Genomic DNA, 24,527 nt, shown 5'->3' on the forward strand with positions numbered 1-24,527 from the left:
TGTAGTGGGGGTGTGGTTCTGTAGTGGGTGTAGTTCTGTAGTGGGGGGTGTGGTTCAGTTGTAGGGGTGTGGTTCTGTAGTGGGGGGTGTGGTTCTGTAGTGGGGGGGGTGGTTCTGTAGTGGGGATGTGGTTCTATAGTGGGGGTGTTCTGTAGTGGGGGGTGTGGTTCTGTAGTGGGGGTGGAGGTGGTTCTGTATTTGTTAACGGAAAAAATAAAACAGTGGTTGAAACCTTTTCCCTCATTTCAGGGACAGTGGAGAAATGACCTGTTTAATGGACAAGGCTGCATGATTCACTGCAGCGCTGTTGTTTATGATGGAATGTGGATCAATGGTCGTCCCGCCGGTGCGTACCCTTCAGACTGCATTACCAGTTGCACATGTCGCACTGATAACACAGTCATTGATTAACAATCGTCCTGTCTGTGTGTTTTAGTGATGAAGGGTACTAAGAGGGTTAGATCTGGATAACAATTTAAAGGGCATATTCTCTTTGTATATTTTTTTTCTTTTATTAATATTGCCTGTAGTCACTGTTTGGACCTAGACAGCCCTGTTTTTCCCCATTTTATGTTTCTGCACAAAAGATTTTTGTTAACTCCCCAATCTGCTGTATTTATGTTTTGCTAATGGTGAGACTCCCTCTTTTTTTAAGGTGTATTTCCCCTTGATGGGCCTTTTTTTTGTTATTTGTCCTCAGAGCATGGTTGACACTGGCAAGGCCACAATTATTGCCCATCCTTGGTTGCTTCGAACTGGTTGGCTTGCCAGGCCATTTCAGAGAGTAGTAAGAGTCAACTGTGTAGTGCAGGACTGGAGTCGCGTGTCGAGGCAACGGGTTCCCTTCCCTGATATTAGTAACAAATGACCAGATTTATTGAATTCGGGACTTACCAAAGTGAGATTTGAACTTGAGACCTCTGGTTTGCTAGTTCAGGAGCATAACCAGTACTTTACTGTCCTGGACTAGCAGTTGTGCACATGCAACCTGCTGTCAGTCTTTGAATTGGCTACCAAGTGTTTGCGAGACATTCTAGGGGATGATTCTCCTTAATTATTTGTGTTAGGGAGGGGAAAATCATTCAGAGTTCCCACTCCCGATTACTAACCATTGACCCCAGCTGGAAGTGCCAACATGTGGCCATTGGGTGAACACCCAATCAAACTTGCCTGTGATGCATCCGGTGATGAAATAGCTTGCCAACACATACTGTCAATTGTTCTACATGAATTATGGTTACCCAGCATGTGGAACCGTACCCCAGCAAGAGTCAGTGCCTTAAAGGGAGAAGGGAGGAAACGTGTCACGAAAAAGAGTAAAAATTGGGTTGGTGCTGCCGACTAGTTGTACATAGGACATCTACAGCCAGGAAAGAGTGGAGGCTTTTATTTCCTCAGCCTGGGCTTAAACTAGGGCCTCTCAAGGTATTAACCCACTGAATCATCCAGTTCCCCAAACTAGATGAACTGAAGTCCATTATTCTATTAATACCACCTGGGGAAAATCATTTTATTTATGATGAACCCAGTGATAAGGCCATGTTTCTCCTCTGATGCCAGAGTCTGGTGTTTCTTTCTTTGAATATCTCCCTTGTGTCTCGGTGACCAGAACTGGACACTGTACTCAAGGTGTGGTTTTACAGTTGACTGTCGTGTTTGAACACGAATTCCTCTGGCTTGTACTCTCTCTTTCTGATTTTATGGTTCAGCATTCTTTTTTTGTTTTGTTGATTGCTGCTCATGCAATGATTGATCATATGGAGCATTGAGTCCATTAAAACTCACAGCTCTTTCAACTTCATCCTTAGCTCTTTGACACCCATTTTTCTTCCTATGTGTCCACACCTTACATTTGTCCACATTGACTGAAGAATTCAGAAAGAAATCTAACACGTCATTCCTAACAGAAGTAGTTCATTTGTCTGTGGCAGGCGACACTGTTATGATTTTTGCCAACACGCAATCCTCAGGCTAATATCTGGACACTCCACCTCTAGTACCACATGTTACACATTAGCCTTTGTGTTGTTTTCAAAGTAAAATCTGGGTGTTGCTTGTCTTACAGTGTGTGATTAACAACGTCTTATAAATAATGGAATCTCTCTATTTTTGGGAAAAGCTGAAGCTACTAAGCTGGTGATCCTCGGTGGGGAGATGCAGGAGGTGGTGCAGGGGTCTCCATTTACCACTGAAGTTCAACTCCAAAGTAATGAAGGAGAGGTCATGGAAGGTAAGGGCCATCATTATCCCAAACACCACAGGAAAACACCACTTAAGATTTGCTGCCACTGCCCCAGTAGCTTGGTGAGTACATGCACCACCTGGCATGGAATCGAGTCTTACAGGCTTGGAAGGCCTCGGCTTTGTTCCCTGGTTGGCGCCCAGTCAGCTAATCCCAGTCGGGGTAACAGTTGTGCTGCTGCATTTGGCCTCCGTGCTGCTGATCACTTTGCAGTGGTGCCAGTCGTAAACGGGCATATGTGCAGATGCTGGGCGAGGACAGGATTAGGCTTGGACGTGATGCACCTCGTCCCTCTCGCCCCCCCCCCCCCCCCCAAACCCCGGTTCAATAGACTGCCGACACTCGCTACCTGAGTTCACACATGAAGAATGGCCACTTGGGTGAGGTACCAAAGGGCTGCCTGAACCCGTGGAACCAAACCCCAGCAGAGTGGGCACCCTGAGGACAAAGGGCGAGAACGAGCTCTGGCCAGAGATAACTGCTCAGGGTAAGGTACAGGTCAGGAGCAGCAGGCAGCATGCTGTCTGGAAAGGCAGTATTTCTCAGCACAAATTAATAATGGGCCTCAGAAACAGAGTGCTTATTATTATTTGGTAAACTGATACCAACGTTGCAATGGTATTATACATTTTTTGGTAAAAGACGATTCAGGCTGGGAGGTGTGAACAAAGCAGCCGCTGTGTCCCATTATTTTGGATTGTGCATCGCTGGATGTCATGCACGGCAGCCTGCAGCAGATGACCCAATTTCACATCTTTTAAATGCACAAAGGGTACCTGAAAGAGCAAGACTCCAATTTAATTTATTTCACAGACAGCAAATATTTGCTAATGGCTAGGACCTGTCAGTAGCAACATCGGTTTCCCACTAGCAAAACTGATCCAAACCAAACCCAAACTGACAGGCTAGCTGGCTGGCAACAAAAAGACTAATTTTTGGGAGGATCAAACTGTCAGGCTGTGTGAGCATTTCCTGCAAATGCTTGCTATTTTGAGAGTCCTGGAAGGACTTGATGCTGATCTGACTTGGTATTACTGCGCCCAGTGCCTTATTTACAATATGCAGAGTGGTGTTCAATTCACGGGTAAATGCAGTGTGATCACGCCCATTTTCTATTAATCTGGTGAACTGGGTGGACTAATACCCTGATGCACGAACTGGTTCAGAGTAAATAGACATAGCTTCTTCCTCTGTTGGCTCATTGCCTGGCACTGAACTAAGCCATACAGACCTGAGCGCCTGATCTGGATCACGATCCAGTGACTCCTGCTGGAAAGGGTACGTGCGTGGGTGTTGAATGAGGACAGGATCGAGTCCAGCTATGATGACCGCCATGGTGGAATGCCGGCAATCAATGTCTAGGCTCACGTATGGAGAAATGGCTACCTGGGTGAGGTACTACAGCATATGTCAGAACGGGAAATGGAAGAAAGTTGAAGGTGCAAAGCATTTTTGAAGTCGGACAATAGGAACCAATGAAGCTGATAAGACACAACAGCTATATCAATGCACTGACCCAAAGCCAATATATTAGAAAATGAACGAAGAAAGCAATGGCACTAAAGAGTGACAAATCCCCAGGACCAGATGGTGTCCATCCCAGGGTTTTAAAGGAAGTAAGTGAGCACATTGCAGATGTCCTAACTATGATCTTCCAGAGTTCTCTCGATTCCAGAACCGTTCCTTTAGATTGGAAAATTGCGTATGTCACTCCACTATTTAAGAATGGCTGAGAGAGGGACACCAGGGAATTATAGACCACTTAACCTAACATCTGTTGTCGGGAAATTACTAGGGGGCAAAATTCAGTTGCTTTGCGCCTCCCATAGGGGGCGCTAACGGGACGCAAAGCAACTAGTGCCCGGGCACGGCGCCACTAATGCCTCCCGCAAAATTCAGCAGGAGGTTAGTGGCGGCGGTAGCCGGTAGCGCCCCGCGGCACTGTGCCTTCGGCGATGATGTCAGCGCCCTGCTCGCGTTCCAGCCACAAACTTCAGTTGCGCCCCCTGATGTACCGCCGGACGCTATGTCCGACAGGGACAGGGGTGTGCACCTGTGGCTGGGACGGCGATAATTAAGGGGGAGGTGCCGGATGGCCTTTTTTTTTTGCTGGTCGCTGCCCCCTCTGCCGTCCCCCGTGGGATGCCGGCCGCGATTGGGCAGCCCGGCACTCTTCTTTAGTGCCAGGCTCTTGCCGGCACTTCGCTCCCCGGTGGTCCAGCAGGGCCCCGGTGTGCGCTGCACTGGGCCCCTTCTCTTTAATGGGGGGAGGGAGGCCTGTAGTACCGTGGTGCTACGTGCTTGCACGCATGGCGCTGCTGCATGTAGTGCCGTGATATACAATGGGAGCGCCCCAAGTTGGAGGGGGAGCGCTTCCAGTAGCGCCCTGCCTCCTGCTCGGGGCGCTACCATCAAATTTCGGGCGCGGGGACAAAGGGGGCGCAACCCAATTTTTGTCCCCTAGAGTCTATAATTAAGGATAGGGTGACTGAACACCTCAAATTTTCAGTTGCTCAGAGAGCCAGCATGGATTTGTGAAAGGTAGGCCATGCCTGACAAACCTGATTGAATTTTTTGAGGTGACTAAAGTAGTGGACAGGGAAATGTCTATGGATGTTATTTATCTGGACTTCCACAAGACATTTGATAAAGTCCCACATAAAAGACAATTAACTAAGGTAGAAGCCCATGGTATTGAAGGCAAATTACTAACCTGGATAGGAAATTAGCTGATCGGCAGGAGACAGGCAGTAGGGATAATGGGCAGGTACTCTAATTGGCAGCATGTGACTAGTGGTGTCCCGCAGGGATCTGTGTTGGGGCCTCAACTATTCACAGTATTTATTAATGACTTAGATGATGGCATAGAAAGCCATATATCCAAATTTGCCGATGACACAAAGGCGCCATTGTAGGCAGTGTGGATGAAAGCATAAAATTACAAAGGGATATCGATAGATTAAGTGGGTAAAACTGTGGCAAATGGATTTCAATGTAGGCAAATGTGAGGTCAGCCACTTTGGACCTATAAAGGATAGAACAGGGACTTTCTAAATGGTGAAAGGCTAAAAACAGTGGAGGTCCAAAGAGACTTGGGGGTCCAGGTACATAGATCATTAAAATGTCATGAACCGGTACAGAAAATAATCAAAAAGGCTAAAGGAATGCTGGTCTTTATATCTAGAGGACTAGAATACAAGGGGGTAGAAGTTATGCTGCAGCTATACAAAACCCTGGTTAGACCACACCTGGAGTACTGTGAGCAGTTCTGGGCACCACACCTTAGGAAGGATATATTGTCCTTGGAGGGAGTGCAGCGTAGGTTTACCAGAATGATACCCGGACTCCAAGGGTTAAATTACAAGGAGAGATTACACAAATTAGGGTTGTATTCCCTAGAATTTAGAAGGTTAAGGGGTGAGCTGATCGAAGTTTTCAATAAGATCATTCAATAAGATCATGGCTGATCTTTGCCCTACCCCATATCCCTTGATTCCTCTGGAGTTCAAAAATCTATCTATCTCAGCCTTGAATATACTCAACGACTGAACATCCACAGCACTTTGAGGCAGAGAATTCCAAAGATTCGCAACTCTGAGTGAAGAAATTCTTTCTCATCTCAGTCTTAAAAGGCCGACCCCTTATCCTGAGACTATGCCCTCTAGTTCTAGACTCTCCAGCCAGAGGAAACAATCTCTCAACATTGATCTTGTCAATCCCCCTCAGAATCTTATATGTTTCAATGAGATCACCTCTCATTCTTCTAAACTTCTGAGAGTATCGGCCCAATCTCTCCTCATAGGACAACCCTCTCATCCCAGGAATCAATCTAGTGAACCTTTGTTGCATCGCCTCTAAGGCAAGTATATCCTTCCTTAAATAAGGAGACCAAAAATGTGCGCAATACATGGTTTCGGTCACAGATCAGCCATGATCTCATTGAATGGCAGAACAGACTCAAGGGGTTCAGTGGCCTACTCCTGTTCCTATGTTCCTAGAGCTGGCATAGTCAGACCGGAGTGGCCATGTTGTAAGGACTGAGAAACAGATAGCTAGGCAAGGAGAGAAATCGTAGCAAATGTGATGAAATATGCCATTCATCACTCATCTGTATTCTCTGTGTGTGATTGTGCCTGTGACTGTGGTTTAGTTTCAGTTTCATTTCCCTTACCTCAGTTCCATTTCCTCACCTGTATTTTACTGTGTGTAGGGCTCCGCCCATACCTGGCCCCTACTTAAGCAGGCCCAGCGTGTCTCACATCCAGTACAGCCGACCTCTGGATGGGAGACACTTCTCCACTGTGTGTTACCTTCTAAGTTAATAAAAGCCTTGCTTTGTTCAGTTAACATTGAGTCTCGGATTTATTGAGGCACATCAGCGAAGAAATAAGAATAAAATAAAAAGCAGACTCAAAAATTGAAGAGAGAGAGCATGAGAAAAAGAACCAGGAAAAGCAGGAATGTGAGACAATAAAACAAAGAATAATTTGATGATTCATTGAAAGGGATGAAAAGAAAGAGAAAAATAGAGAGATATCAAAAAGAGGGAAAGTAAAAGATCAGGCAAAATACAAAACCTAGGAAGAAAGTGTGAAGATAAGGAGTGAGACTTGAAGAAAAACTTTTTTAAATTGCAGAAAGAGCATATGTGGGATTGTCAGACAGGCTGCTATAGACTGGTGCTTGTTCAGCTTTATTATAGAGATGAGACAATAAACGGGGCCTGCAGAGACAGCCCTTACTATAGACTGGCTCTTGTCCAGCTTGTTAGAGATAGAGCTTGCAAATGGGGCCTGTAGAGACAGATCTCCCTGTGGGCCGATGATAGTCTGCTTTGTTTATAGAGAGAGAAATAAAGTAGGACCCAAAGAGGCAGGCTCACTGTGGCGTTCTGCTTGCCCAACTTGTAATATAGAAACTAATGCTTCTAGCTTCTCCTATGGCTATGCCCAGTGTAGAACTGTGGCACACAGACCAGGACAAACCATTTGTAATGAAGCTGTGCTAGGGATTGGCGTCTCCAAAAAATATTCCCCACGTGCTGAACTTGGTTAAGCTATGTGGGGTGGAATGATGAGAGGCTTTCCCTGAGGCTTGGAGAAACCGAGTAAGCGAATTCACGTGCTGCTTCCACTGTTGACTTGATTGGCTACAGCAGGCACTCCTAAACTCCTTTTCTCTAAATAAGAGGAATTGATGAGATTCGTTATTTGGCACTGGCTCCGAGTGTAAATTGTTCCCATTCCTTTAACGTTAACTTACAATTTTCGTCTTCTATTGCCAGTGTCCTCCCTAGACCCATCCGAGTCTGCACGTGCCATGAATAATTATGCAAATGAACATACTTTAGAGAATTGAGTGTTATTAGCATTTGACCTTTTGGGTGGGATTTGCACCAGCTCTAAATCATTTAGAACTGACTTAGACCTGAAAAATTGGCCCCATCAGTCAGGGCAGCAGTGGAAGCAGTAAATTGGCCTCAGTGTCCCTGGTACAAGTGTGGGGGGAGGGGGGGAATAATCCACCTGATCTTTCCTGATCACTGTCAAATGCTGGAAACCATGCTGTGAGGGCATTCGGTGAGAACAGGACTCAGCTTATCTGTGTGTTCTCTGCGGACTCACCATCTAGACTCACACGAAGGGGTGGCCACATGGGTGAGATACCACAGTTGTTGGCCACGTGGTAGTAGCCTAGCAAGACTCAGCACCTTCAGGAGGAGGAGGGGAGAAAATTAGGTGCGAAGAATCGAATTTAACAAACCCTTTTTTGAATTTTTTTTAATGCCGAAGCTATAACGTGGCTTGCCTCCAGGTGCTGGGCATCATTCCAGCTTCAATGATGTGTTAACAGCTTTGAGTCAGGTTGGGTAGCTTGGGCGAAACGTTTTTGTAGCATTCAGTTGGGTAACCAGGAGAGTTACTCAAGAGTGCAGTAAAATCTCCCTCCAGTGATCTCCTTTTGCCAAAATGTTTGGAAGTGGATCGAGCTGTATTCCCCTCACAGCTATCTTTGGGAAGAAGCGAGGCGGCCAGATTCTCTCGTGTTTCCTTTTGGCAGGTGCAGCTCTCTGATGTTATAGCGTTCACTGTGGAAGTTATAAAATGCCTGGTTAATCTGCTCACGGTCAGGTGACCCACCCATCTGTTGCCCATATAATAGCAGCAATAACTCGAGACTATTGTTGTGACAACAGATACCTGGAAACACTCTACTGATGGCTTCAAACTGAAAAATCCACAAGAATCTTGCTAGTGTACAGATGTTATATTCCAGCTGTGCAAAAGAATTTATTGCTTTCTTGTTGCTATGTCAACCAAAATATATATAAGAAAAATACTGGATTTCTTCTTTTTGTTGCCAGGTTAATAAATGTATCACACTTGTACTTTCAAGTTTTTTTTTTGTTGGAGCTTCCCCTCTCCCCACCACCCCCCCCACCGATCGCTCGCTGGGTAAATGCGCCATACGGTGTGCTACTGAGCCCGACAGAACGGGTAGGTCCCCTTGTTCAATCGCGGGTCTGTGCTGAGTTAGCTGACCTCAGCTGGGGGCAGTGGCAGGGGTTGCTGCAACTGGGACTCAGTGGCCCTGATCTAGGGAGGTGAAAATCAGTCAGAATTCCCACTCCTGGCCCCCGCTGGGAAGTACACGTGTGTTTGCATGTTGGGCTGAGGACAGGATCGGGCTTGGCTGTGATGCCGCCCTCCCACAACCCAGCAGCCTGTCAACGCTCGCTGCCAAACTCATGAAAATTGCCACTTGGACAAGGTACCCCAGCAAAAGTCAGCACTCCCGGGGGGGGGCGGGAATTAACAAATAAGTAAAACTTTTTTTATCGGACATATTTAACCGCTTGCATTAATGCCCTGAGAGAGGATAAATCAGAGAGTGAGTCTTCCAGTAGGTGTTGGAACAGGTTAGACAGCAGGTCACTTTGCCAGGAAGTAGGGCATATAAAACAAAAGGGGAGATGGGCAAACTATCATTTTTTTGTTGCTCTAAATTCCAAAATTAAAAAAATGTGGCTCGCTGTGTGTGATCTGTTTTGGAATACAGACATTGCCTCTTGGAAGAAGATATTGAATGGCCTTGTAATACTCTCCGTGCCTGTAATGTGATTCAGATGTTTGGATGACCTCATAAACCAGAAGTGTCCAAAGCTTTTGTCTTTGTGGGCCACTTAGTGCATAGCATGGAGCCTTGTGGGCCATGTATCAGGTTGAAATTCATGTCTCCCATTAACTCCCAGCTATCTCAAGTTGCTGATACTAACAGAACCTGCTTTTCTCATCTAGACTTTATCCGGCAATGAGACAACAGCTCTATCCAAACCCCCACGCCAATGAAATTCAAACGGGACAAAAAATATAACAATTAAAGCCAAGTTGCCAGGGCACCCCACACGGTCATAAACTGTGAGGCTGAGGCCTCTCTGGTCAGTTATTGGCTTGTATACAGAAGAGAGACTGAAGGGGAAGACAATACTTTCAATGGTGATGTACTTTTGTCTCCTTTTAGCTGAAAATGGGCGAGTGTTGCAGATCTGGGCAGGAGTCAAGCATGTTCCGCTCTCCCCAAACCTCAGCGCCACCTTCCTAGAGCTCCTGGATGATCTGGAAGAATCACTCGTTGAAACACCATTGTAAGTGTTCTGGGTGATGGTATAATACAGGAGTGCTTCATTCTACCTCTGATACAGTGTTTATCCCCTGATTTCCCCATCTGTTTTGAAGGTACCAATTCTCATTGAGGTACAGTTCAAAGTTGCCACTCATATATGAACCTGCACAGTAAGTGTTGGCATGCTATTCAACTGTGCAGTGCCTCACAACTGCACTTGATCTGGGCCCTTATTCAACACGTGCGCACACGGGCACACATATACAACATCAATGTTCCCCCCTAAGCTGCCGCGTGCGCGGCCGTACAGTAATCTGCAAGGACCCGTGCAGGCCGCTCACAAGCTTTTACATTGGAAATACCACACATGCACTGAAATTTAAAGTGACCGTGCATTGAAAGAAACTGGCCACGCCGAACAAAGCGCAGCTTACAGGGAACATTGACACACATATGCTGTTTCCCAGCTGGTGTCACTGGACGGTGGTCAGCAGCCTTGGCTAATTCCTTTCCTCCCTTTGCCCGGGGCCTCTGAGGCCAATTGTAGCTCAGGTACTGCTGCCCTGATTGAGATTAGTTAACCCAGCACAGACCAGGACTTGGGAATGTCTCAGTACCACTCAACGCATTCACCCACCAAGCCATCAGGAGCGCCCGTAACTTTGAAGTACTATGGCTACTGATAAAATTAGCTATTTTCCTAATAGGGAAGCGGTATAAAATGCCCCCTGTACAACACATTGCAGTTGAGATTCTCCTGTGCGTTATTTTTTACTGGGGGTCGATTTTAACCTATGGTTTACCGGCCGGCGGAGTGCACTGATTGATGCCCGCCCCAGCGGCGAAGCTAACCCCGCAATTTTGAGGCTCTGGCCTCATTTAAATTTGGCAGGCGGGCTGCATTGGGATGCCTGGCTGAGGTTTATAGGAGATAGAGTGGGATTTCTTGAAATCTGGGACTAGCCAGATGGACACACAGTGCCCTTCTCCACATCTGTACCATTCTTATGTTCCTAAGACCAACATCAGCCCGCTGTGAGGAGGGAACATCAGAGGGGGTTTCTCCCCTGGCTCGCTTCAGTGGGTCTCCTGATAGATGACCAAAGAGCTTCATTTATTTTTGCTCTTGATGAAGCTGCCGCAAAAGTAGCTGGATAACCTCAGTGGAAAGTTAGTCATTGTGTGATGAATAGGTGATTGGGGGCAGACAACTGGCTGCTGGTTTTTTTCTCCCACTCAGCTGATTTCAAACCCAGTATCAGAGTTGCTGCCATGTTGGTGTGGAGGGATTCATAAAGTGGGGTTCGCCCCAGGACTGGATGTGACTAAAACATCAAACTCTTGCTTTCTGTTCACGCAGTGGCTACGATGCCATCAGCTATCCCTTGACAGAATATGTGCCAGAATCTGACGAGGTGAAGGCTGGCAATGTTGCATCAGCTAAACCAGGAATGACCACGGTCGATTCATCGAGCATCAAAGACGGTGATGTGAATGAGGCTAAACTGGATTTTCCTGCAGTGACTGGAGATACGCAGGGCTCATTGCATGGTAAGAGCTGATAAACACTTGAACAACGATTGCTGCCAGGTCTCCACCAGAGGCCCGCGCGGGGCTGTGCCGGGGGCCCGCGCGGGGCTGTGCCAGGGGCCCGCGCGGGGCTGTGCCGGGGGCCCAGGCGGGGCTGTGCCGGGGGCCCGCGCGGGGCTGTGCCCGGGCCCACGTTGGCTATGCCAGGGGCCCATGGGCCCTCCATTACCTTCCCCAAATGGCACGTTGTTCATGTGTGAGCTTAGAGACTGTCGGCAGACGCTGCTCTTGCTCAGGGTTCCAGCAAAGGTCCCTGGATAGCGATCAGGAGCGGGGACTAACCCACTCACCGAGGCCAATTGCAATGTGTCATGTGCCAGCTGACTGAAACTCGGTACCATTGGGAATCAAACCTGGCATCTTTCCGGTCTGTACAATTCATGAGGAACTGCATTGACCCACTAAGTCATCAGGAGCTGAGCATGTTTTTCAGTGTATTAGTCAGAATATAAATAAACAGGTTAGACACGGCAGTCGAATGCTTGTAAGTATTGCTGTTTCTTTGTCTTCCTCTTACTCTCAGATAACGCTTTCCTCTTCCACCCCTAATCTTGAACATTCAGCTCTCTGTGACTTTCAGCGGTAATGCCCTGCATTGCTAGGGTTGCTGCTAATGTGCCTGATGAGAGTGTTGCTTGGTGCATTGTTACTCCAGTGACTGCACATCATGATCAATATTCCTCCCTCAGCCAGTACCCAAAAACAGAATAACAGCCTTTCATCTCATTGCTGTTTGTGGAATTTTCCTGTGCACTAAATGACTGTTGCATTTGCCTAAATAATAACAGTCACTGCTCTTCAAAGTACTTCATTGTATGTGAAACACTTTGGGATGTTCTGATGTGATACGGCACTATAGTACTGGAAGTCAGTCTCCCTATTAGAGAGGAAGTGGGAGCTAAACTGAGGGCAGGATTTTCAGTGGGCCGTGGAGTCGGGATTAGAGGCGTAGGGGGGGTTAAAATCCCGAAATCAGGGGTCCCGACCCCTTCCCGCACCCAAACCCGCCTCCATGCCAGTTTCAAAGGAGGCGGGTACCCGCCCCGCACTGGGACTTGCCTACCCGAGGCGGGAAGGGATTAGTGCCAATTAACTGCCTGTTAACAGGCAGTTTTTAGCCTAATCCCTATCATTGATGTTGAAGTGTGGGATTCCCGATGGCTACAAACCACGCCAAGTTAGAGGAGGCGGGCCGTCGGGTTGAAGGACTTGGAGGGGTCGAGATGTCGGTGTTCAGGTGAGTGTTGTGTGCATGAGTGCAAAGGTAAGTGTGTTTGATGTGTCTAAAGTGATTAAATAAGTTTTACATACCTTTTCTTACCTTTTCAGCCTTCCTTCCTTTAGGTTCCGGGAGTCCTTCATCTCACCGGCACAGAAAGCAGAATGGCTGCGAACTGTCAAAAGTGACAGCCTTCAGCTTACTGTGCAGGAGAGATTTCTAACTGAGTCTGTGGAGAAGGACTCATGTTAGAAGTAAGACTGTCAGTGTTTGACAGCTTCAAACAACTGTGAAACACTGATATTTCATCTGTCAAAACATCTTGACAGATGAAATTTCAGTCTGTGACGTCACTTGTTGCCGAGTGGCCCTTAATTGGCCTGCTGAGCCCACTGGGCGGGCTCAACAAGGTCAATCAAGTTAAAATCACGTGGATTGGCCGCATCTTGATGGAGGCGGGACTACAACCCCGAAAGTTGTAGTCCCGACTCCTGAGTTAAATTCCTGCCCTGAGTGTCCAAAGTGATTTGAATTGGGCCTCCTCAGGTCCCTCATAGCCTCTGAATCTAAATCTTTTTGGTTTGGATGCACCTGTCCCTGCATTGATTCCTTGTTTTAAATTTAGCTTTTTGCACGTCTGAGGTACAAATGATTCTCCTGTGCACACATGTCCCACTATGCCAATATCCACCAGTGAAGGGGCAAATTTTCCGATCCCCGTGGCAGAGTGGGCTCTTCACCCTCCTGTCCCAGTGAGTGTTGATGCGGGTGGTTTTCTGGGCACTGCTATCTCAGGGCGGGGAGGAGGAAGGCAGCAGTGACCACCACAGCCTTGCAGCGAAAGCCGAAGATTAAAAAAAACCTTTTGTATTTTTCTCACCTTGCCGAGTGCAATTGATTGCTGTCTGATTGATTTTAAAATTCTCATTGTTGTGTTCAAATCCCTCCATGACCTCGCCCTTTATCTCTGTAACCTCCTCCAACCTTCCGAGATCTCTGCGCTCCTCCAATTCTGGCCTCTTGCACATTCCTCATTTCCATCGCTCCACCATTGGCGGCCGTGTCTCCAGATGCCTAGGCCCTAAGCTCTGGAATCCCCTTCTTAAACCTCTCCGCCTCTCTACCTCTCTCTGCTCCTTTAAGTCGCTCCTTAAAATCTACCACTTTGACCATATTATTAGGTCACCTGCCCTAATATCTCATTATGTGGCTCCGTGTCAAGTTGTCTTTGATAATGCTCCTGTGAGGCACATGGGACGTTTTACCACATTAAAGGTGCTTTTTAAATGCAAGTTATTATTAACCAGGCAAGATGGCTTTTTACATCTTAACAACTGTGCGTCGTTCACCCCCCCCCCCCCCCCACTCTCCGCCTCGCAACTTTGGAAGCCAAGAACACAATAGCATTGCTCAGGCATTAAATGGTTAAACATAGATTGGATAATACTTTCCCATCATTAGCATCTGACATAAACATGCCTGCCCAAATACAGGCAGATGTATTCAGTGTCCACCGTCATTTCTGGTGGGTAATCCTGGGAGTAGAGGTGGGAAGCAGGGAGCCAGCAGAACAGCTCCACAGCCCATCCCCTGCGCCCCAACCTGCCCACTACCACCCGAAATTGGATTAGATCCAGCCCATGGCATCCTGCGGAGGCCCACGATGTTCTATGCATCTGTGACTTCAACCACTCCCCCTCCCCATCACATGTTTATTTTAAATTGGTACCTGGCGGTCTCGGGGGTCAAACTGGGCTCGTTCTCAGATGGTCCAGTGGTGACTGTTAATTACTTGGCCCTCAAAGGTTTCATTGAGCTAATTGATCCTGCACCTCAATAGGAAAAATTTGCATCCATATTTCAAGGTGGTTTATTGCTGCTTGTGCCTATAATGCTGGCTATCGCCTAGCGACCCGTTACACACACTTGCACTTCGACTTGAGCCCCCCACCCCCCACACACCTGGGTCTGCTCTGTTGATAAAATGGCAGCATCGTGTCCATGCTTCTTCGCAGCTATTTGAACTAAATACATCTTTGAAAAGTTGCCATTGCTGATTTAGATCTGATGGCTGGGAATGTAATTGAGCGGGGGAGGGAGGACTCCTACTTACCTGCCACTTTGGGTAAATGGAGTTGAGGTGCAGCTTAGCCATGAATCTAATTGAATGGCAGAACAGGCTCGAGGAGCTAAATGGCTGATTCCTGTCTTCCTATATTTCATGATCTGCGTGCATTTATCCCCTGGAGATTTGGGAACTGAGAGTCCCGGGGGGTTTGGAGGGGTGGGGGGTGTCTGTGCTACCCTGAGAGCTGTGCGTGTCTGGAGTGCCCAGAGAGGTTTAGAAGGTGTGTACATTTGGATTGCCCCAGGAATGTTTGGGGGCTGTGTGTGTCTGACGTACCCCTTTGGATTTGGTGGGCAGGAAGGTTAGGGTAACATGTATCTGCTTTGCCCCCTGAAGTTCATTGAGTAGGTCATCAGTTCCCGACTCAGTAAAGATCTGAATTTTCTCCTGTGTAAATCAGAGACCCAAACAAACACTGATTCTCATCCATAGTGAATAGACCCATGCAAAGTTAATTTTATTTTTGTGATAATGCAGCATGTCTTTCCCCTTGCCCTCTTTAAAAAAAAAAGCACCAGTGCCACATATAAGATAGAAAGAACTTGCATTTCTATAGCGCCTTTCATGTCCTCAGGACCTCCCAAAGCGTTTTACAATCATTGAAGTACCTTTGAAGTGTGGTTAGTCACTGTTGTAATCTTTATTCTGAAAGATTTTGCTGAACATTTTCGCACTGTATTCTCCAGAGCAGGATTGGTTATCTCCACGGAGCCTTTGTGAGCTGACTAATTAACAGTTACCATTTGAGCTGCTGTAATGGTGCTCTAATGACTTACCTGAATCTACCCTACCTTTGCTCCCTCTGGGCTACCCCACAACAGCCACAGTCCTCTGTTGTTAGAACCTAGAGGATTTTTAATAGGAAACTGAATGTGAAACGTGGCACTAAACATGTCCCAGCATATGCCAGAGTGTGGGGATGTTTAGCATCACAGCGGTGAGTGAGAAAAATAATTGGTAATTAGCCCTGTTGAAGGCTGGAGTCGCTTTTTTACCACACCAGCCCTTAAAACAAACAAAACCAGAGTGTAATTAAAATAAAAAAATTTAGCGAACACATCTTGTTCCATTTTCCCTCGGCGAGTAACGTGCAGTTGCTGTTTGCACGTGTACAAGCGCAGTTTAATTTTCTCACGCATGTTTGCGCCGTGCCAGGGTTTCGAGACCTTTGCCCCGCGTGTGGGCGAAGCTGCAGCTTGTGACCGTGTCGGCGACAAACGAGTGTAGGAAACTGAAGCGCCGCCGGTAACCTTGATTCCACCCGCAGTTTTTCCAGCCCGATTCTGAAGGCACACTGAGGATTGTAATAAGAGCTAAGGAAGGCAGAGGGCAGTGCAGACACAGGACAGACTGCGCCACTCCACGGCAGAGAAAGCGACAGAGCCTATTTTTGTCCAAGGTGATACAGAGGCAAGACAGGGAAAGAAGGTGGGAGTGGGGGAGAGATGTGACAGTGTATCTGACAGTTCTGTGTTCTGTGCTCTTTGCCTGAGAACGTGTAATTTTTGCTGTCAACATGTACAGTTCTTGACCTTTGTCAGGAGTTGTAAGCAGATTTAGAAAGAGACTGTGGAGGGAGCACTGTTTACCTGTGGCTTTGAGGTTGACTTTTGTGACCACCTTGCCCCTTTCGGGCCGTTCTGTTGAGCTACATTCACGGCATTAGGCATCATGAGAAGTCAGACAGGATGATGGTGAGGAGCGAGGCACATCAGAGGGCGCGATAGTGCGGATTGCACAGTACCTCAGGGTGTGCATTTCTGGGGCTTCAGTACTTTCAACTCATCTATGTAACTTTGCCCCTCCCTACCTCTGTAATCTCCTCTGGCAATACAACACTCAGATCTCTGTGCTACTCCAATGCTGGTCTCTTGCGCATCCCCGATTTTCATTGCTCCACATTGGCGGCTGTGTTTTCAGCTGCCTAGGGCCTACGTTACAACTGTGACTACACTTCAAAAGTACTTTGATACGTTCTGAGGTTGTGAAAGGCACTATGTAAATGCAAATTAAAAAAAAAAACTCTGGAATGCCCTCCCTAAACCTCTACCTTTCCTCCTTTAAGACGCTCCTTAAAACCTACCTCTTTGGCCAAGCGTTTTGTCACCTGACCTAATATCTCCTTATGGGCTTGGTGTTAATTTTTGTGTGATAATGTTTCTATGAAGCTCCTTGGGATGTTTTACTACGTTAAAAGTGTTATATAAATGCAAGTTGCTGTATTTTTTTAAAATTCCCCCACCTTTGTGCAAGGCTCTGGCTTTTGATGGGTACAGTACCACAAACCCTGGCAGTCCTCTTGGTATCTCACCCAAGTGGCCACTTGTGATCCTAGAGAGTGAGCGTCAGCAGGTTATTTCACTGTAGGAGGCATCACAGCCAATCCCAATTCTATCTACTCCCACCCCCAACACCTACACGTGCAGTTTCTAGCTGCGATCACCGTACAGCATTTTTTTTTCAAACTTTTCCATGTGGTGGGGGGGCCAACCCCACTTCTAAATAGTGACGCGCCCCCCCCCCCCCCCGTTCCATGTCTTAACATCCTAAGACAATGTCAGTTACCTAAAGAAAACAGTGCCATTATTGCAGAAGGTGTACTATTAGTAAGTTTCCTACATTACAACAGTGACTACACTTCAAAAAGTACTTGATTGGTTGTTTTGGACATCTGGAGGTCGTGAAAAGCACTATATAAATGCAAGTCTTTCTTTTCTTTCTAAGTCATCAAATTTAGATGAGAGATAGAATACAGAATTCTCGAGACACGGTGCTTGCAGTATGTATTGAGTCCAGCCCCCAACAGGCAGTAACCTTATCGATCCCTTCAAATTCCTTCATGGACAACAGTTTGAAAGCCTCTACTGGATAGCAATTAGGAGCAAGAATCCTGGCAGAATTTCCCCCCTCCTTTGCCCAGGCACACTGAAGCCAATTGTAATGTCCCTACTGCTGACCCCAGCTGAGATCAGCACAGACCAGGGATCAAATCTGGTAACAGTTTATGCTGCAGACTCATGTCTACTGACGACAAGGTTAAGGCAGCTGGAAATCAATCCACTAACAACCCCTAACACCTCGTGTAATCCCCCAAATCCGAAAAGGTCTGACCCGCTGTTTATAAATCTTCTTAGCCCTGGCAGCTGCAGGGGAAAGGAGGACCTATCGCCCTGTCTCCTTCAGCTCCATTCAAATCCCATGTTCTGAAGGGAAAATTAACCTAGTTTCTTTAGGGAAAAAAAATCTGAGTCAACTGGTAACTATTACATCTGATCCTCCTTTCTGATCGCTGTATCTGTTAGTTTTGCAATCTGCTCGGTAGGATGGTCAACACTCATCCATAGCCAGCATTCGTGCCTTTAACACAGATTGGCAGGGACTGCAACAGACAGGACAGGATAGTCCACATTGGTTGCTCTAGTTGCATTTGTGCACAAACCAGTTATTGTCAGCCTAGCACAAGTGCTAGAGACGCCTACAGATTAGTTAAAACTGTTAAAAGCATTGTGTTTGTGGGTGCGCCAGCTTTTTAAAAAAAAAAGTGTTCTCAGGATGTGGGTGACGCTGGCGCAGCCATGTTTTTATTGCCCATGTCTGGTTGCCCCAAGGAGGTGATGATGGGCCACCTTCTTCTTCAAACCGCTGCAGTCCTTAGGCTGATGGTGCTCCCGCAATGGTATCAGATCGAGAATTCCAGGATATTGACCCAGCAATGATGAAGGAACGGCAATTATATGTCCATATTGATGATCTGACTTGGAGGAGAACTTGGAAGTGATGGTGTTTCCGTAATCTTACTGCTCTTGTCCTTCTTGGTGGCGGAGGTCGTGGGGCTGGGAGCTGCTGTTGAAGTAAGCTTGGCGAGTTGCTGCAGTGCATCTTGTACAGCGTACATACTGCAGCTGAAGTGCGCCAGTGGCTGAGGGGATGCATACTGAATTCAGCGGCAGGGTTGCTGATCAAGTGGGCTGCACTAGTGATGGTGAATACTCTATCTCAGTCAGTGCAAAATCAATCCTACAAACTTCTAGAGTTAAATGTTTTTCATCCATCATTTGTTTCAGTCATTTTCAGTTTCCCCACATTTTACATCTCCCTCCAGCATTCCTCCGTCATGAGGTGCAGACAGGAGATCTCTTTGTGGCTTTCCCAGCGCCACTTTAGAACCAGTTGTGAGAAGGAGTAACAACAGAAAATGCTGGAAAAACTCAGCATGCCAGGCAACATCCGTGGAGAGAAAATAGAGTCGACGTTTCGGGTGAACCCTTTGTGAGAAGGAGTGTCTGCCTTTTTGACAGTCAGGGAGTTGCTATATTTAGTGCGAACTCCATGACCTGAAACACAACACAACTTGCCATTCCACTGCCCCGCCCCCACCACCTCTACATTTGCTTTTTAAGAACATTTGCAGGGGACCATTTTTTATGTGTGTGTCTAGACAGTGAGTGTTGGCAGTCTGTTGGAGCATGGGGGGAGGGGGGCGGGCATCAGTTGTGTCCTTGACTGACGTCGTCTTACTCTCACACACATACACTTTCCAGCAGCTCACTGGATAAAAATCAAGAATAGGAACCTGGCATCTTTTTCCCTTTCCTAGCTCCGGACTACTGATATCAATTATTAGCACGCTAGCTACTGCCTTAGGTGAGATCAGCTAACTCAGCATAGAACAGGCATGCATGCAACTTGGATCTCTCCTGGTCTGTACGGTTCATTTTGCAAATTCTCAAATGGTGCTTTCCTCTTAATTAATTATCAAAGTGTCTTGCCCAAACTCAAACGCAGACCATTTTCCCCAGAGTAAAATTACGGGGTGCCTCTTCCTCCAGGTTTTGCATTCTACAAATATGGAGCTACATAGAATGGTCCCCATCAGATTATAGGGTTAGACAGTCCTCCCCCCTCCCTGCATCCCACTGGGTTTGAAATTAAGGGTAGGTTTTCTGCTCATTGACTATGAATAGGTGGAAAATTGAGCCCCAAGAAGCATTGAGCCATCTTCCACTCGGACACATTCTCTCCCGGGATCTCCCAACTGCGTAACTCCCCACCTCCCTCCCCCCTACAACCTACACGCTTTTAAAACCTTAAGTTTAGCATTACCTGATTACCCCTTCCTTGTCTTCTCGCCTAGTCTTTTCATCCTTGGCAGTGTCTTGTATCACGACCTTGGTGCTTCACCCTATGCCTCTCAATTTAATTATTAACAATAACCCTTCACAGATATTGGCAGCTATCGACAGGTCTGGTAAGGGAGATCAGGCCAGCTTGACAATGCTGATAATCCAAAGGTTTGTGTTAACAGAGGGCAGGCTGACCTGGACAGAAACAGATTGACTCAAGCTATCAGTAAACTCAAATCCAAGAAACTCTGAATTGAGCCAATTTAGCCATGCTGGACCAAAACCAGAGTTCTGCTTGGTTTAGGCTCCAATTTGTTTTAATAAGAACAGAATTTGAGCTGTTTCACTTTGTCTCATAGGGATTTTTCATTCTGGTTCTATGGCTTTTGTAGAAGTTGAATTGAACTAATCTGAATTTTTTTATTCAGCTGCCCAACCATCATTACTTTATAGCCTTCATTGATCCCTTACCCCACCGACCCACTCACAGAGTAGGGTCTCTAGGGAATTTTAAGTTGCCGGTTGGTGAAATTAGGGTTTCTGCAGGACAGAAAATTACAGAGACATTAATAGCAGTGTTTGATTATTTTTTTTTCTCCAGTGACAGGAACTTAATGTTCATCAAACAAGGGATCAACAGGCTGTGCTCAGGGCAAAGTCCATGATAAAGTAGTCATACACGGCCTTTGGATGGGCCAGTCTTGATGAGTTGAATGGCCTTTTCTCACTCAGGACTGATGTTCTCAAATCTAGTTCTGCCTCATAACAAAAAGCCATTGAAGAGGGTCTCCCATGGAGAGTGCGTCGGCTCTGCTGATGCCAAACAAGTGGTAGAGCATCCCCCTGATGGTGACGAGGGAAAGGGCACTGCCTAGTGTAGTACTAAGCAATGCAGACCAGAAAGATGCAGGCTCAGTTCTCGATCTGTTCACGGCCTAGGCTTTTACATGAAGAATGGCCACTTGGGTAAGACAATGGCGATCTGCTGCCATCCACGGAACTGTGTCCCAGTATGAGTCAGCACCTTCAGGAAAGGAGGAGGCATAAACAATTTTTTTTTTTTAAAAGGATGGAGCAGGTTGGAACTCCAATTCAAGGGGGGTGCGGGCTTAGTGATTGCCCCTGCTCCCCTCACGTGAGCTTCTGATTTCCCCTGCAGTGAGCAGGGACTTGGCACCTTGGGCAGTTCAAGAGGCTCAGTGAAGGAAGTGCATGACCAGTCAGGGAAGAATCCAAAGTCTATATTATGGCTGCACATTATAGATTTACATCGCAGATTAGTATAAGCAAATGGGTTTGGTTAGAGACATTTGATCAATAATTAACACTACGCCATGTAGAATCATACAATCACAGAATGGTTATAGCACAGAAGGAGGCCATTCGGCCCGTCGAGCCTGTGCCGACTCTCTGCAAGAGCACTTTAGCTAGTCCCACTCCCTGCCCTTACCCTGTAGCCTTGCAAATTTTTCCCCCTCAGGTACTTATCCAATTCCCTTTTGAAAGCCACGATTGAGTCTGCCTCCACCACCCTTTCAGGCATGCATTCCAGCTCCTAACCACTCGCTGCGTAAGAAAGTTTTCCCTTATGTCGCCTTTGGTTCTTTTGCCAAACACCTTGAATCTGTGTCCTCTGGTTCTCGACCCTTCTGCCAATGGGAACAGTTTCTATCTAATCTGTCTCGACCCCTCATGATTTTGAAAACCTCTATCAAATCTCCTCTCAACCTTCTCTGCTCTAAGGAGAACAACCCCAGCTTCTCTAGTCTATCCACGTAACTGAAGTCTCTCATTCCTGGAATCATTCTCGAAAATATTATCTGCACCCTCTCTAAGGCCTTCACATCCTTCCTGAAGTGCGGTGCCCAGAATTGGACTCAATACTCCAGTTGAGGCCGAACCAGTGTCTTATAAAGGTTCATCACAACTTACTTGCGTTTGTACTCCATGCCTTTATTTATGAATGTAAGAAGTCACACAACACCAGGTTATAGTCCAACAGTTTTATTTGAAATCACAAGCTTTCGGAGCGCTGCTCCTTCGTCAGGTGAAGTGGAGAGATGCATAAAGACACAGCTTATATAGTCAGAGAATAATGCCAGATGATTACAGGTAATCTTTCTAACTGCCATTTATCACACCTCGGCAGAGAGATAATCACAGCAATCAAAGGTGTGAATTTATGAAGCCCAGGATGACGTATGCATTTTTAACTGTTTTCTCAACCTGCCCTGCCACCTTCAACGATTTGTGCACATATACCCCCAGGTCTCTCTATTCATGCACCCCCTTTAGGATTGTACCCTTTAGTTTATATTGCCTCTCCTCGTTTTTCCTACCAAAATGTATCACTTTGCATTTTTCTGCATTAAATTTCATCTGCCATATGTCCGCCCATTTCACCAACCTGTCTTGTCTTCTTGAAGTCTATCGCTATCCTCCTCACTGTTCACTATACCTCCAAGTTTTGTGTCATCTGCATATTTTGAAATTGTGCCCTGTACACCCAAGTCCAAGTCATTAATATATATCAAGTAAAGCATTGGTCCTAGTACTGACCCCTGGGGAACACCATTGTATACCTTCCTCCAGTCTGATAAACAACCGTTCACCACTTCTCTCTGTTTCCTGTCACTTAGCCAATTTCGTATCCATGCTGCCACTGTCCCAGTTTATTCAACTTTGCTGGTAAGCCTATTATGTGGCACTTTTTCAAACGCCTTCTGGAAGCCCATGTACACCACGTCAACCGCATTGTCCTCAACAACCCTCTCTGTTACCTCATCAAAAAAACTAGACAGCACTCAACCCATCAGTTGCCTTAAGAGGATGAGGAATGGACAGAAAACATCTCAAACTGGATGGCAAGGCACACTACTGTATGAGTAAATATGACACCATTTTGACTACTCGCAGTTTATTCATTTAAAGTTAATAACAGTGTTTCGGTATTTCTCTCTCCCCGCCCCCAGACTACCAAGTCTCATTTGTTGTGTTTAAATAGCTGCTGCTTGGACTATGTTTTATTTTCCTTTCCTATAATAGTTACAAAACTTACTTTATATAAATTTGGGAGTTCTATGGCACCGTGGAGTTATGTCGGAATGCTACCCCTTGCGTGGGTGCTGGGTGGTACGGTGGGTAAACATAGTATCCTTTCACATCTGAAACCTGGATTCAAATCCAGGCTAAACTGCTGGGATGAAAGTGTCTCTATTATCTGACTCCTGTGTGAACTGAGCTTGGGCAGTCTCAGCCCAGTTCCTAGTGGGTGTGGGTGCACAGCACAAAAATTATCTTTAATGTCGCTCAAATTGGCATTCTGAAATGAGGGGCAGCTGGAGTGGGCACTGGAAGTGTCACGCTGGTGCAGTAGGAGGTGCCATTCTGAGGTGGTGGTGGTGGTGGGGGGGCGTGCGTTAAGGCACATTGTTGGTACCTGACCTGGCAGTGTTTGTTACAGGCATCGGGTACCAGCAACGGGAGCTCTTCCATTCTCAGCACTGATATCTCACACCTTGATGAGCACAAACATTCACAGCACCCCTCACCCCTCCCAACAAAAGATTCAGTTGAAATATAAAATAAAAGGGGAAAATGATGGAAATGCACAGCACCCGAAAACAGCAAAGATTCGAGCAGATTCAAAGCACTTTGTCAGAGCTCCCTAAATATTAACCTGCAGCGTGCACTTGAAATGTAGTTCATTGATTTTCATGAAGATGCAAATTCCATATTTAGTCATCAGAAGTCTGTGGGGCAGCCGAGGTTTTAAAAGAACTTTCCGAAGGACCTTCTACACCATTCTAATGGGTTCTAGATCTGATCTGAATAAATAGGCAACTTTAAGCAGCTATAAAAAAAAATCCAGTAACTCGACTAGACAAAACAGATAGGACAGTTATATATTGCAGCCCTAGTGTTCCTCCTGTATTGATTTGTGCACTTATGGAACAGCACTTGATGTATTAACCATGCTGAAGTGCACCAGAAATAGAAGTGGAAGCGCAAGTGAATAATGCATTTGGATGGGAGACCCATCTCTCCGAGACACAGCAAGCATGTAGACAGAGCGTTGCTTTATGGGTCTGGGAAGCAGCTGCACGTTAAAAAAAAATCACACTATTGTGACTTGTCCTGGGAGAGCTTGCAACGTAAAACATTGTTGGGAAAAAAAATAATTGTGTCAGCCAGTCCCATACAGAATTTATTTTTCAATATACAAGTCCTTTGTATTACAGTTATTTTCACTACTTGAATTGCTTGTTAGTTTGCAGATGCCTCAGTGGCTAAGAAAACCTTTGAGAATTGCTGTGAGATTTATATTCTTCCTGCATGTTCATTTCTCCCTGTCTGTTTTCTCTTGATCTTATTTTAGGCTACCCCACTTCCTTAGCATGTGCTAAGTGCCATTCCCTAATGGCAGGTGACCAGCTCCCTAGCCTCAGCTAATGGTGCTGTGTATCCAGCCTGTATCAGCCGTGGTTCAGTGGTAGCACTTTCACCTCTGAGGCAGAAGGTTGAGAGTTCAATACCCACTTCAAAGACTTGAGTACAAAATCCAGGCTGACACTCCAACGCAGTACGGAGGGAGCGCTGCAC

General features: G+C 46.4%; 1 protein-coding gene across 6 annotated transcripts in view; it reads left to right on the forward strand.

The window, feature by feature from the left end:
- Positions 1-24,527, forward strand: part of LOC147100723 (MORN repeat-containing protein 1-like) — a 166,396-nt gene that overhangs the window by 33,762 nt on the left and 108,107 nt on the right. For 5 of the 6 annotated variants that reach the window (XR_015073540.1, XM_085967259.1, XM_085967258.1 and 2 more), the window contains exons 7-10: positions 250-346; positions 2,120-2,230; positions 9,764-9,887; positions 11,226-11,416. Coding sequence is in view for 5 of the 6 variants with exons in the window: in XM_085967259.1 (XP_085823385.1) it covers positions 250-346; positions 2,120-2,230; positions 9,764-9,887; positions 11,226-11,416 (523 nt within the window). In the remaining variant the exon portion in view is untranslated. The remainder of the gene's footprint in view (positions 1-249; positions 347-2,119; positions 2,231-9,763; positions 9,888-11,225; positions 11,417-24,527) is intronic. The other variant, XM_085967261.1, reaches the window with a different exon arrangement.

The sequence above is a fragment of the Somniosus microcephalus genome, chromosome 25 (assembly GCF_052327205.1).
Source record: "Somniosus microcephalus isolate GS21.2 chromosome 25, FLI_Smic_1.0, whole genome shotgun sequence".
Taxonomy (NCBI): Eukaryota; Metazoa; Chordata; class Chondrichthyes; order Squaliformes; family Somniosidae; genus Somniosus; species Somniosus microcephalus.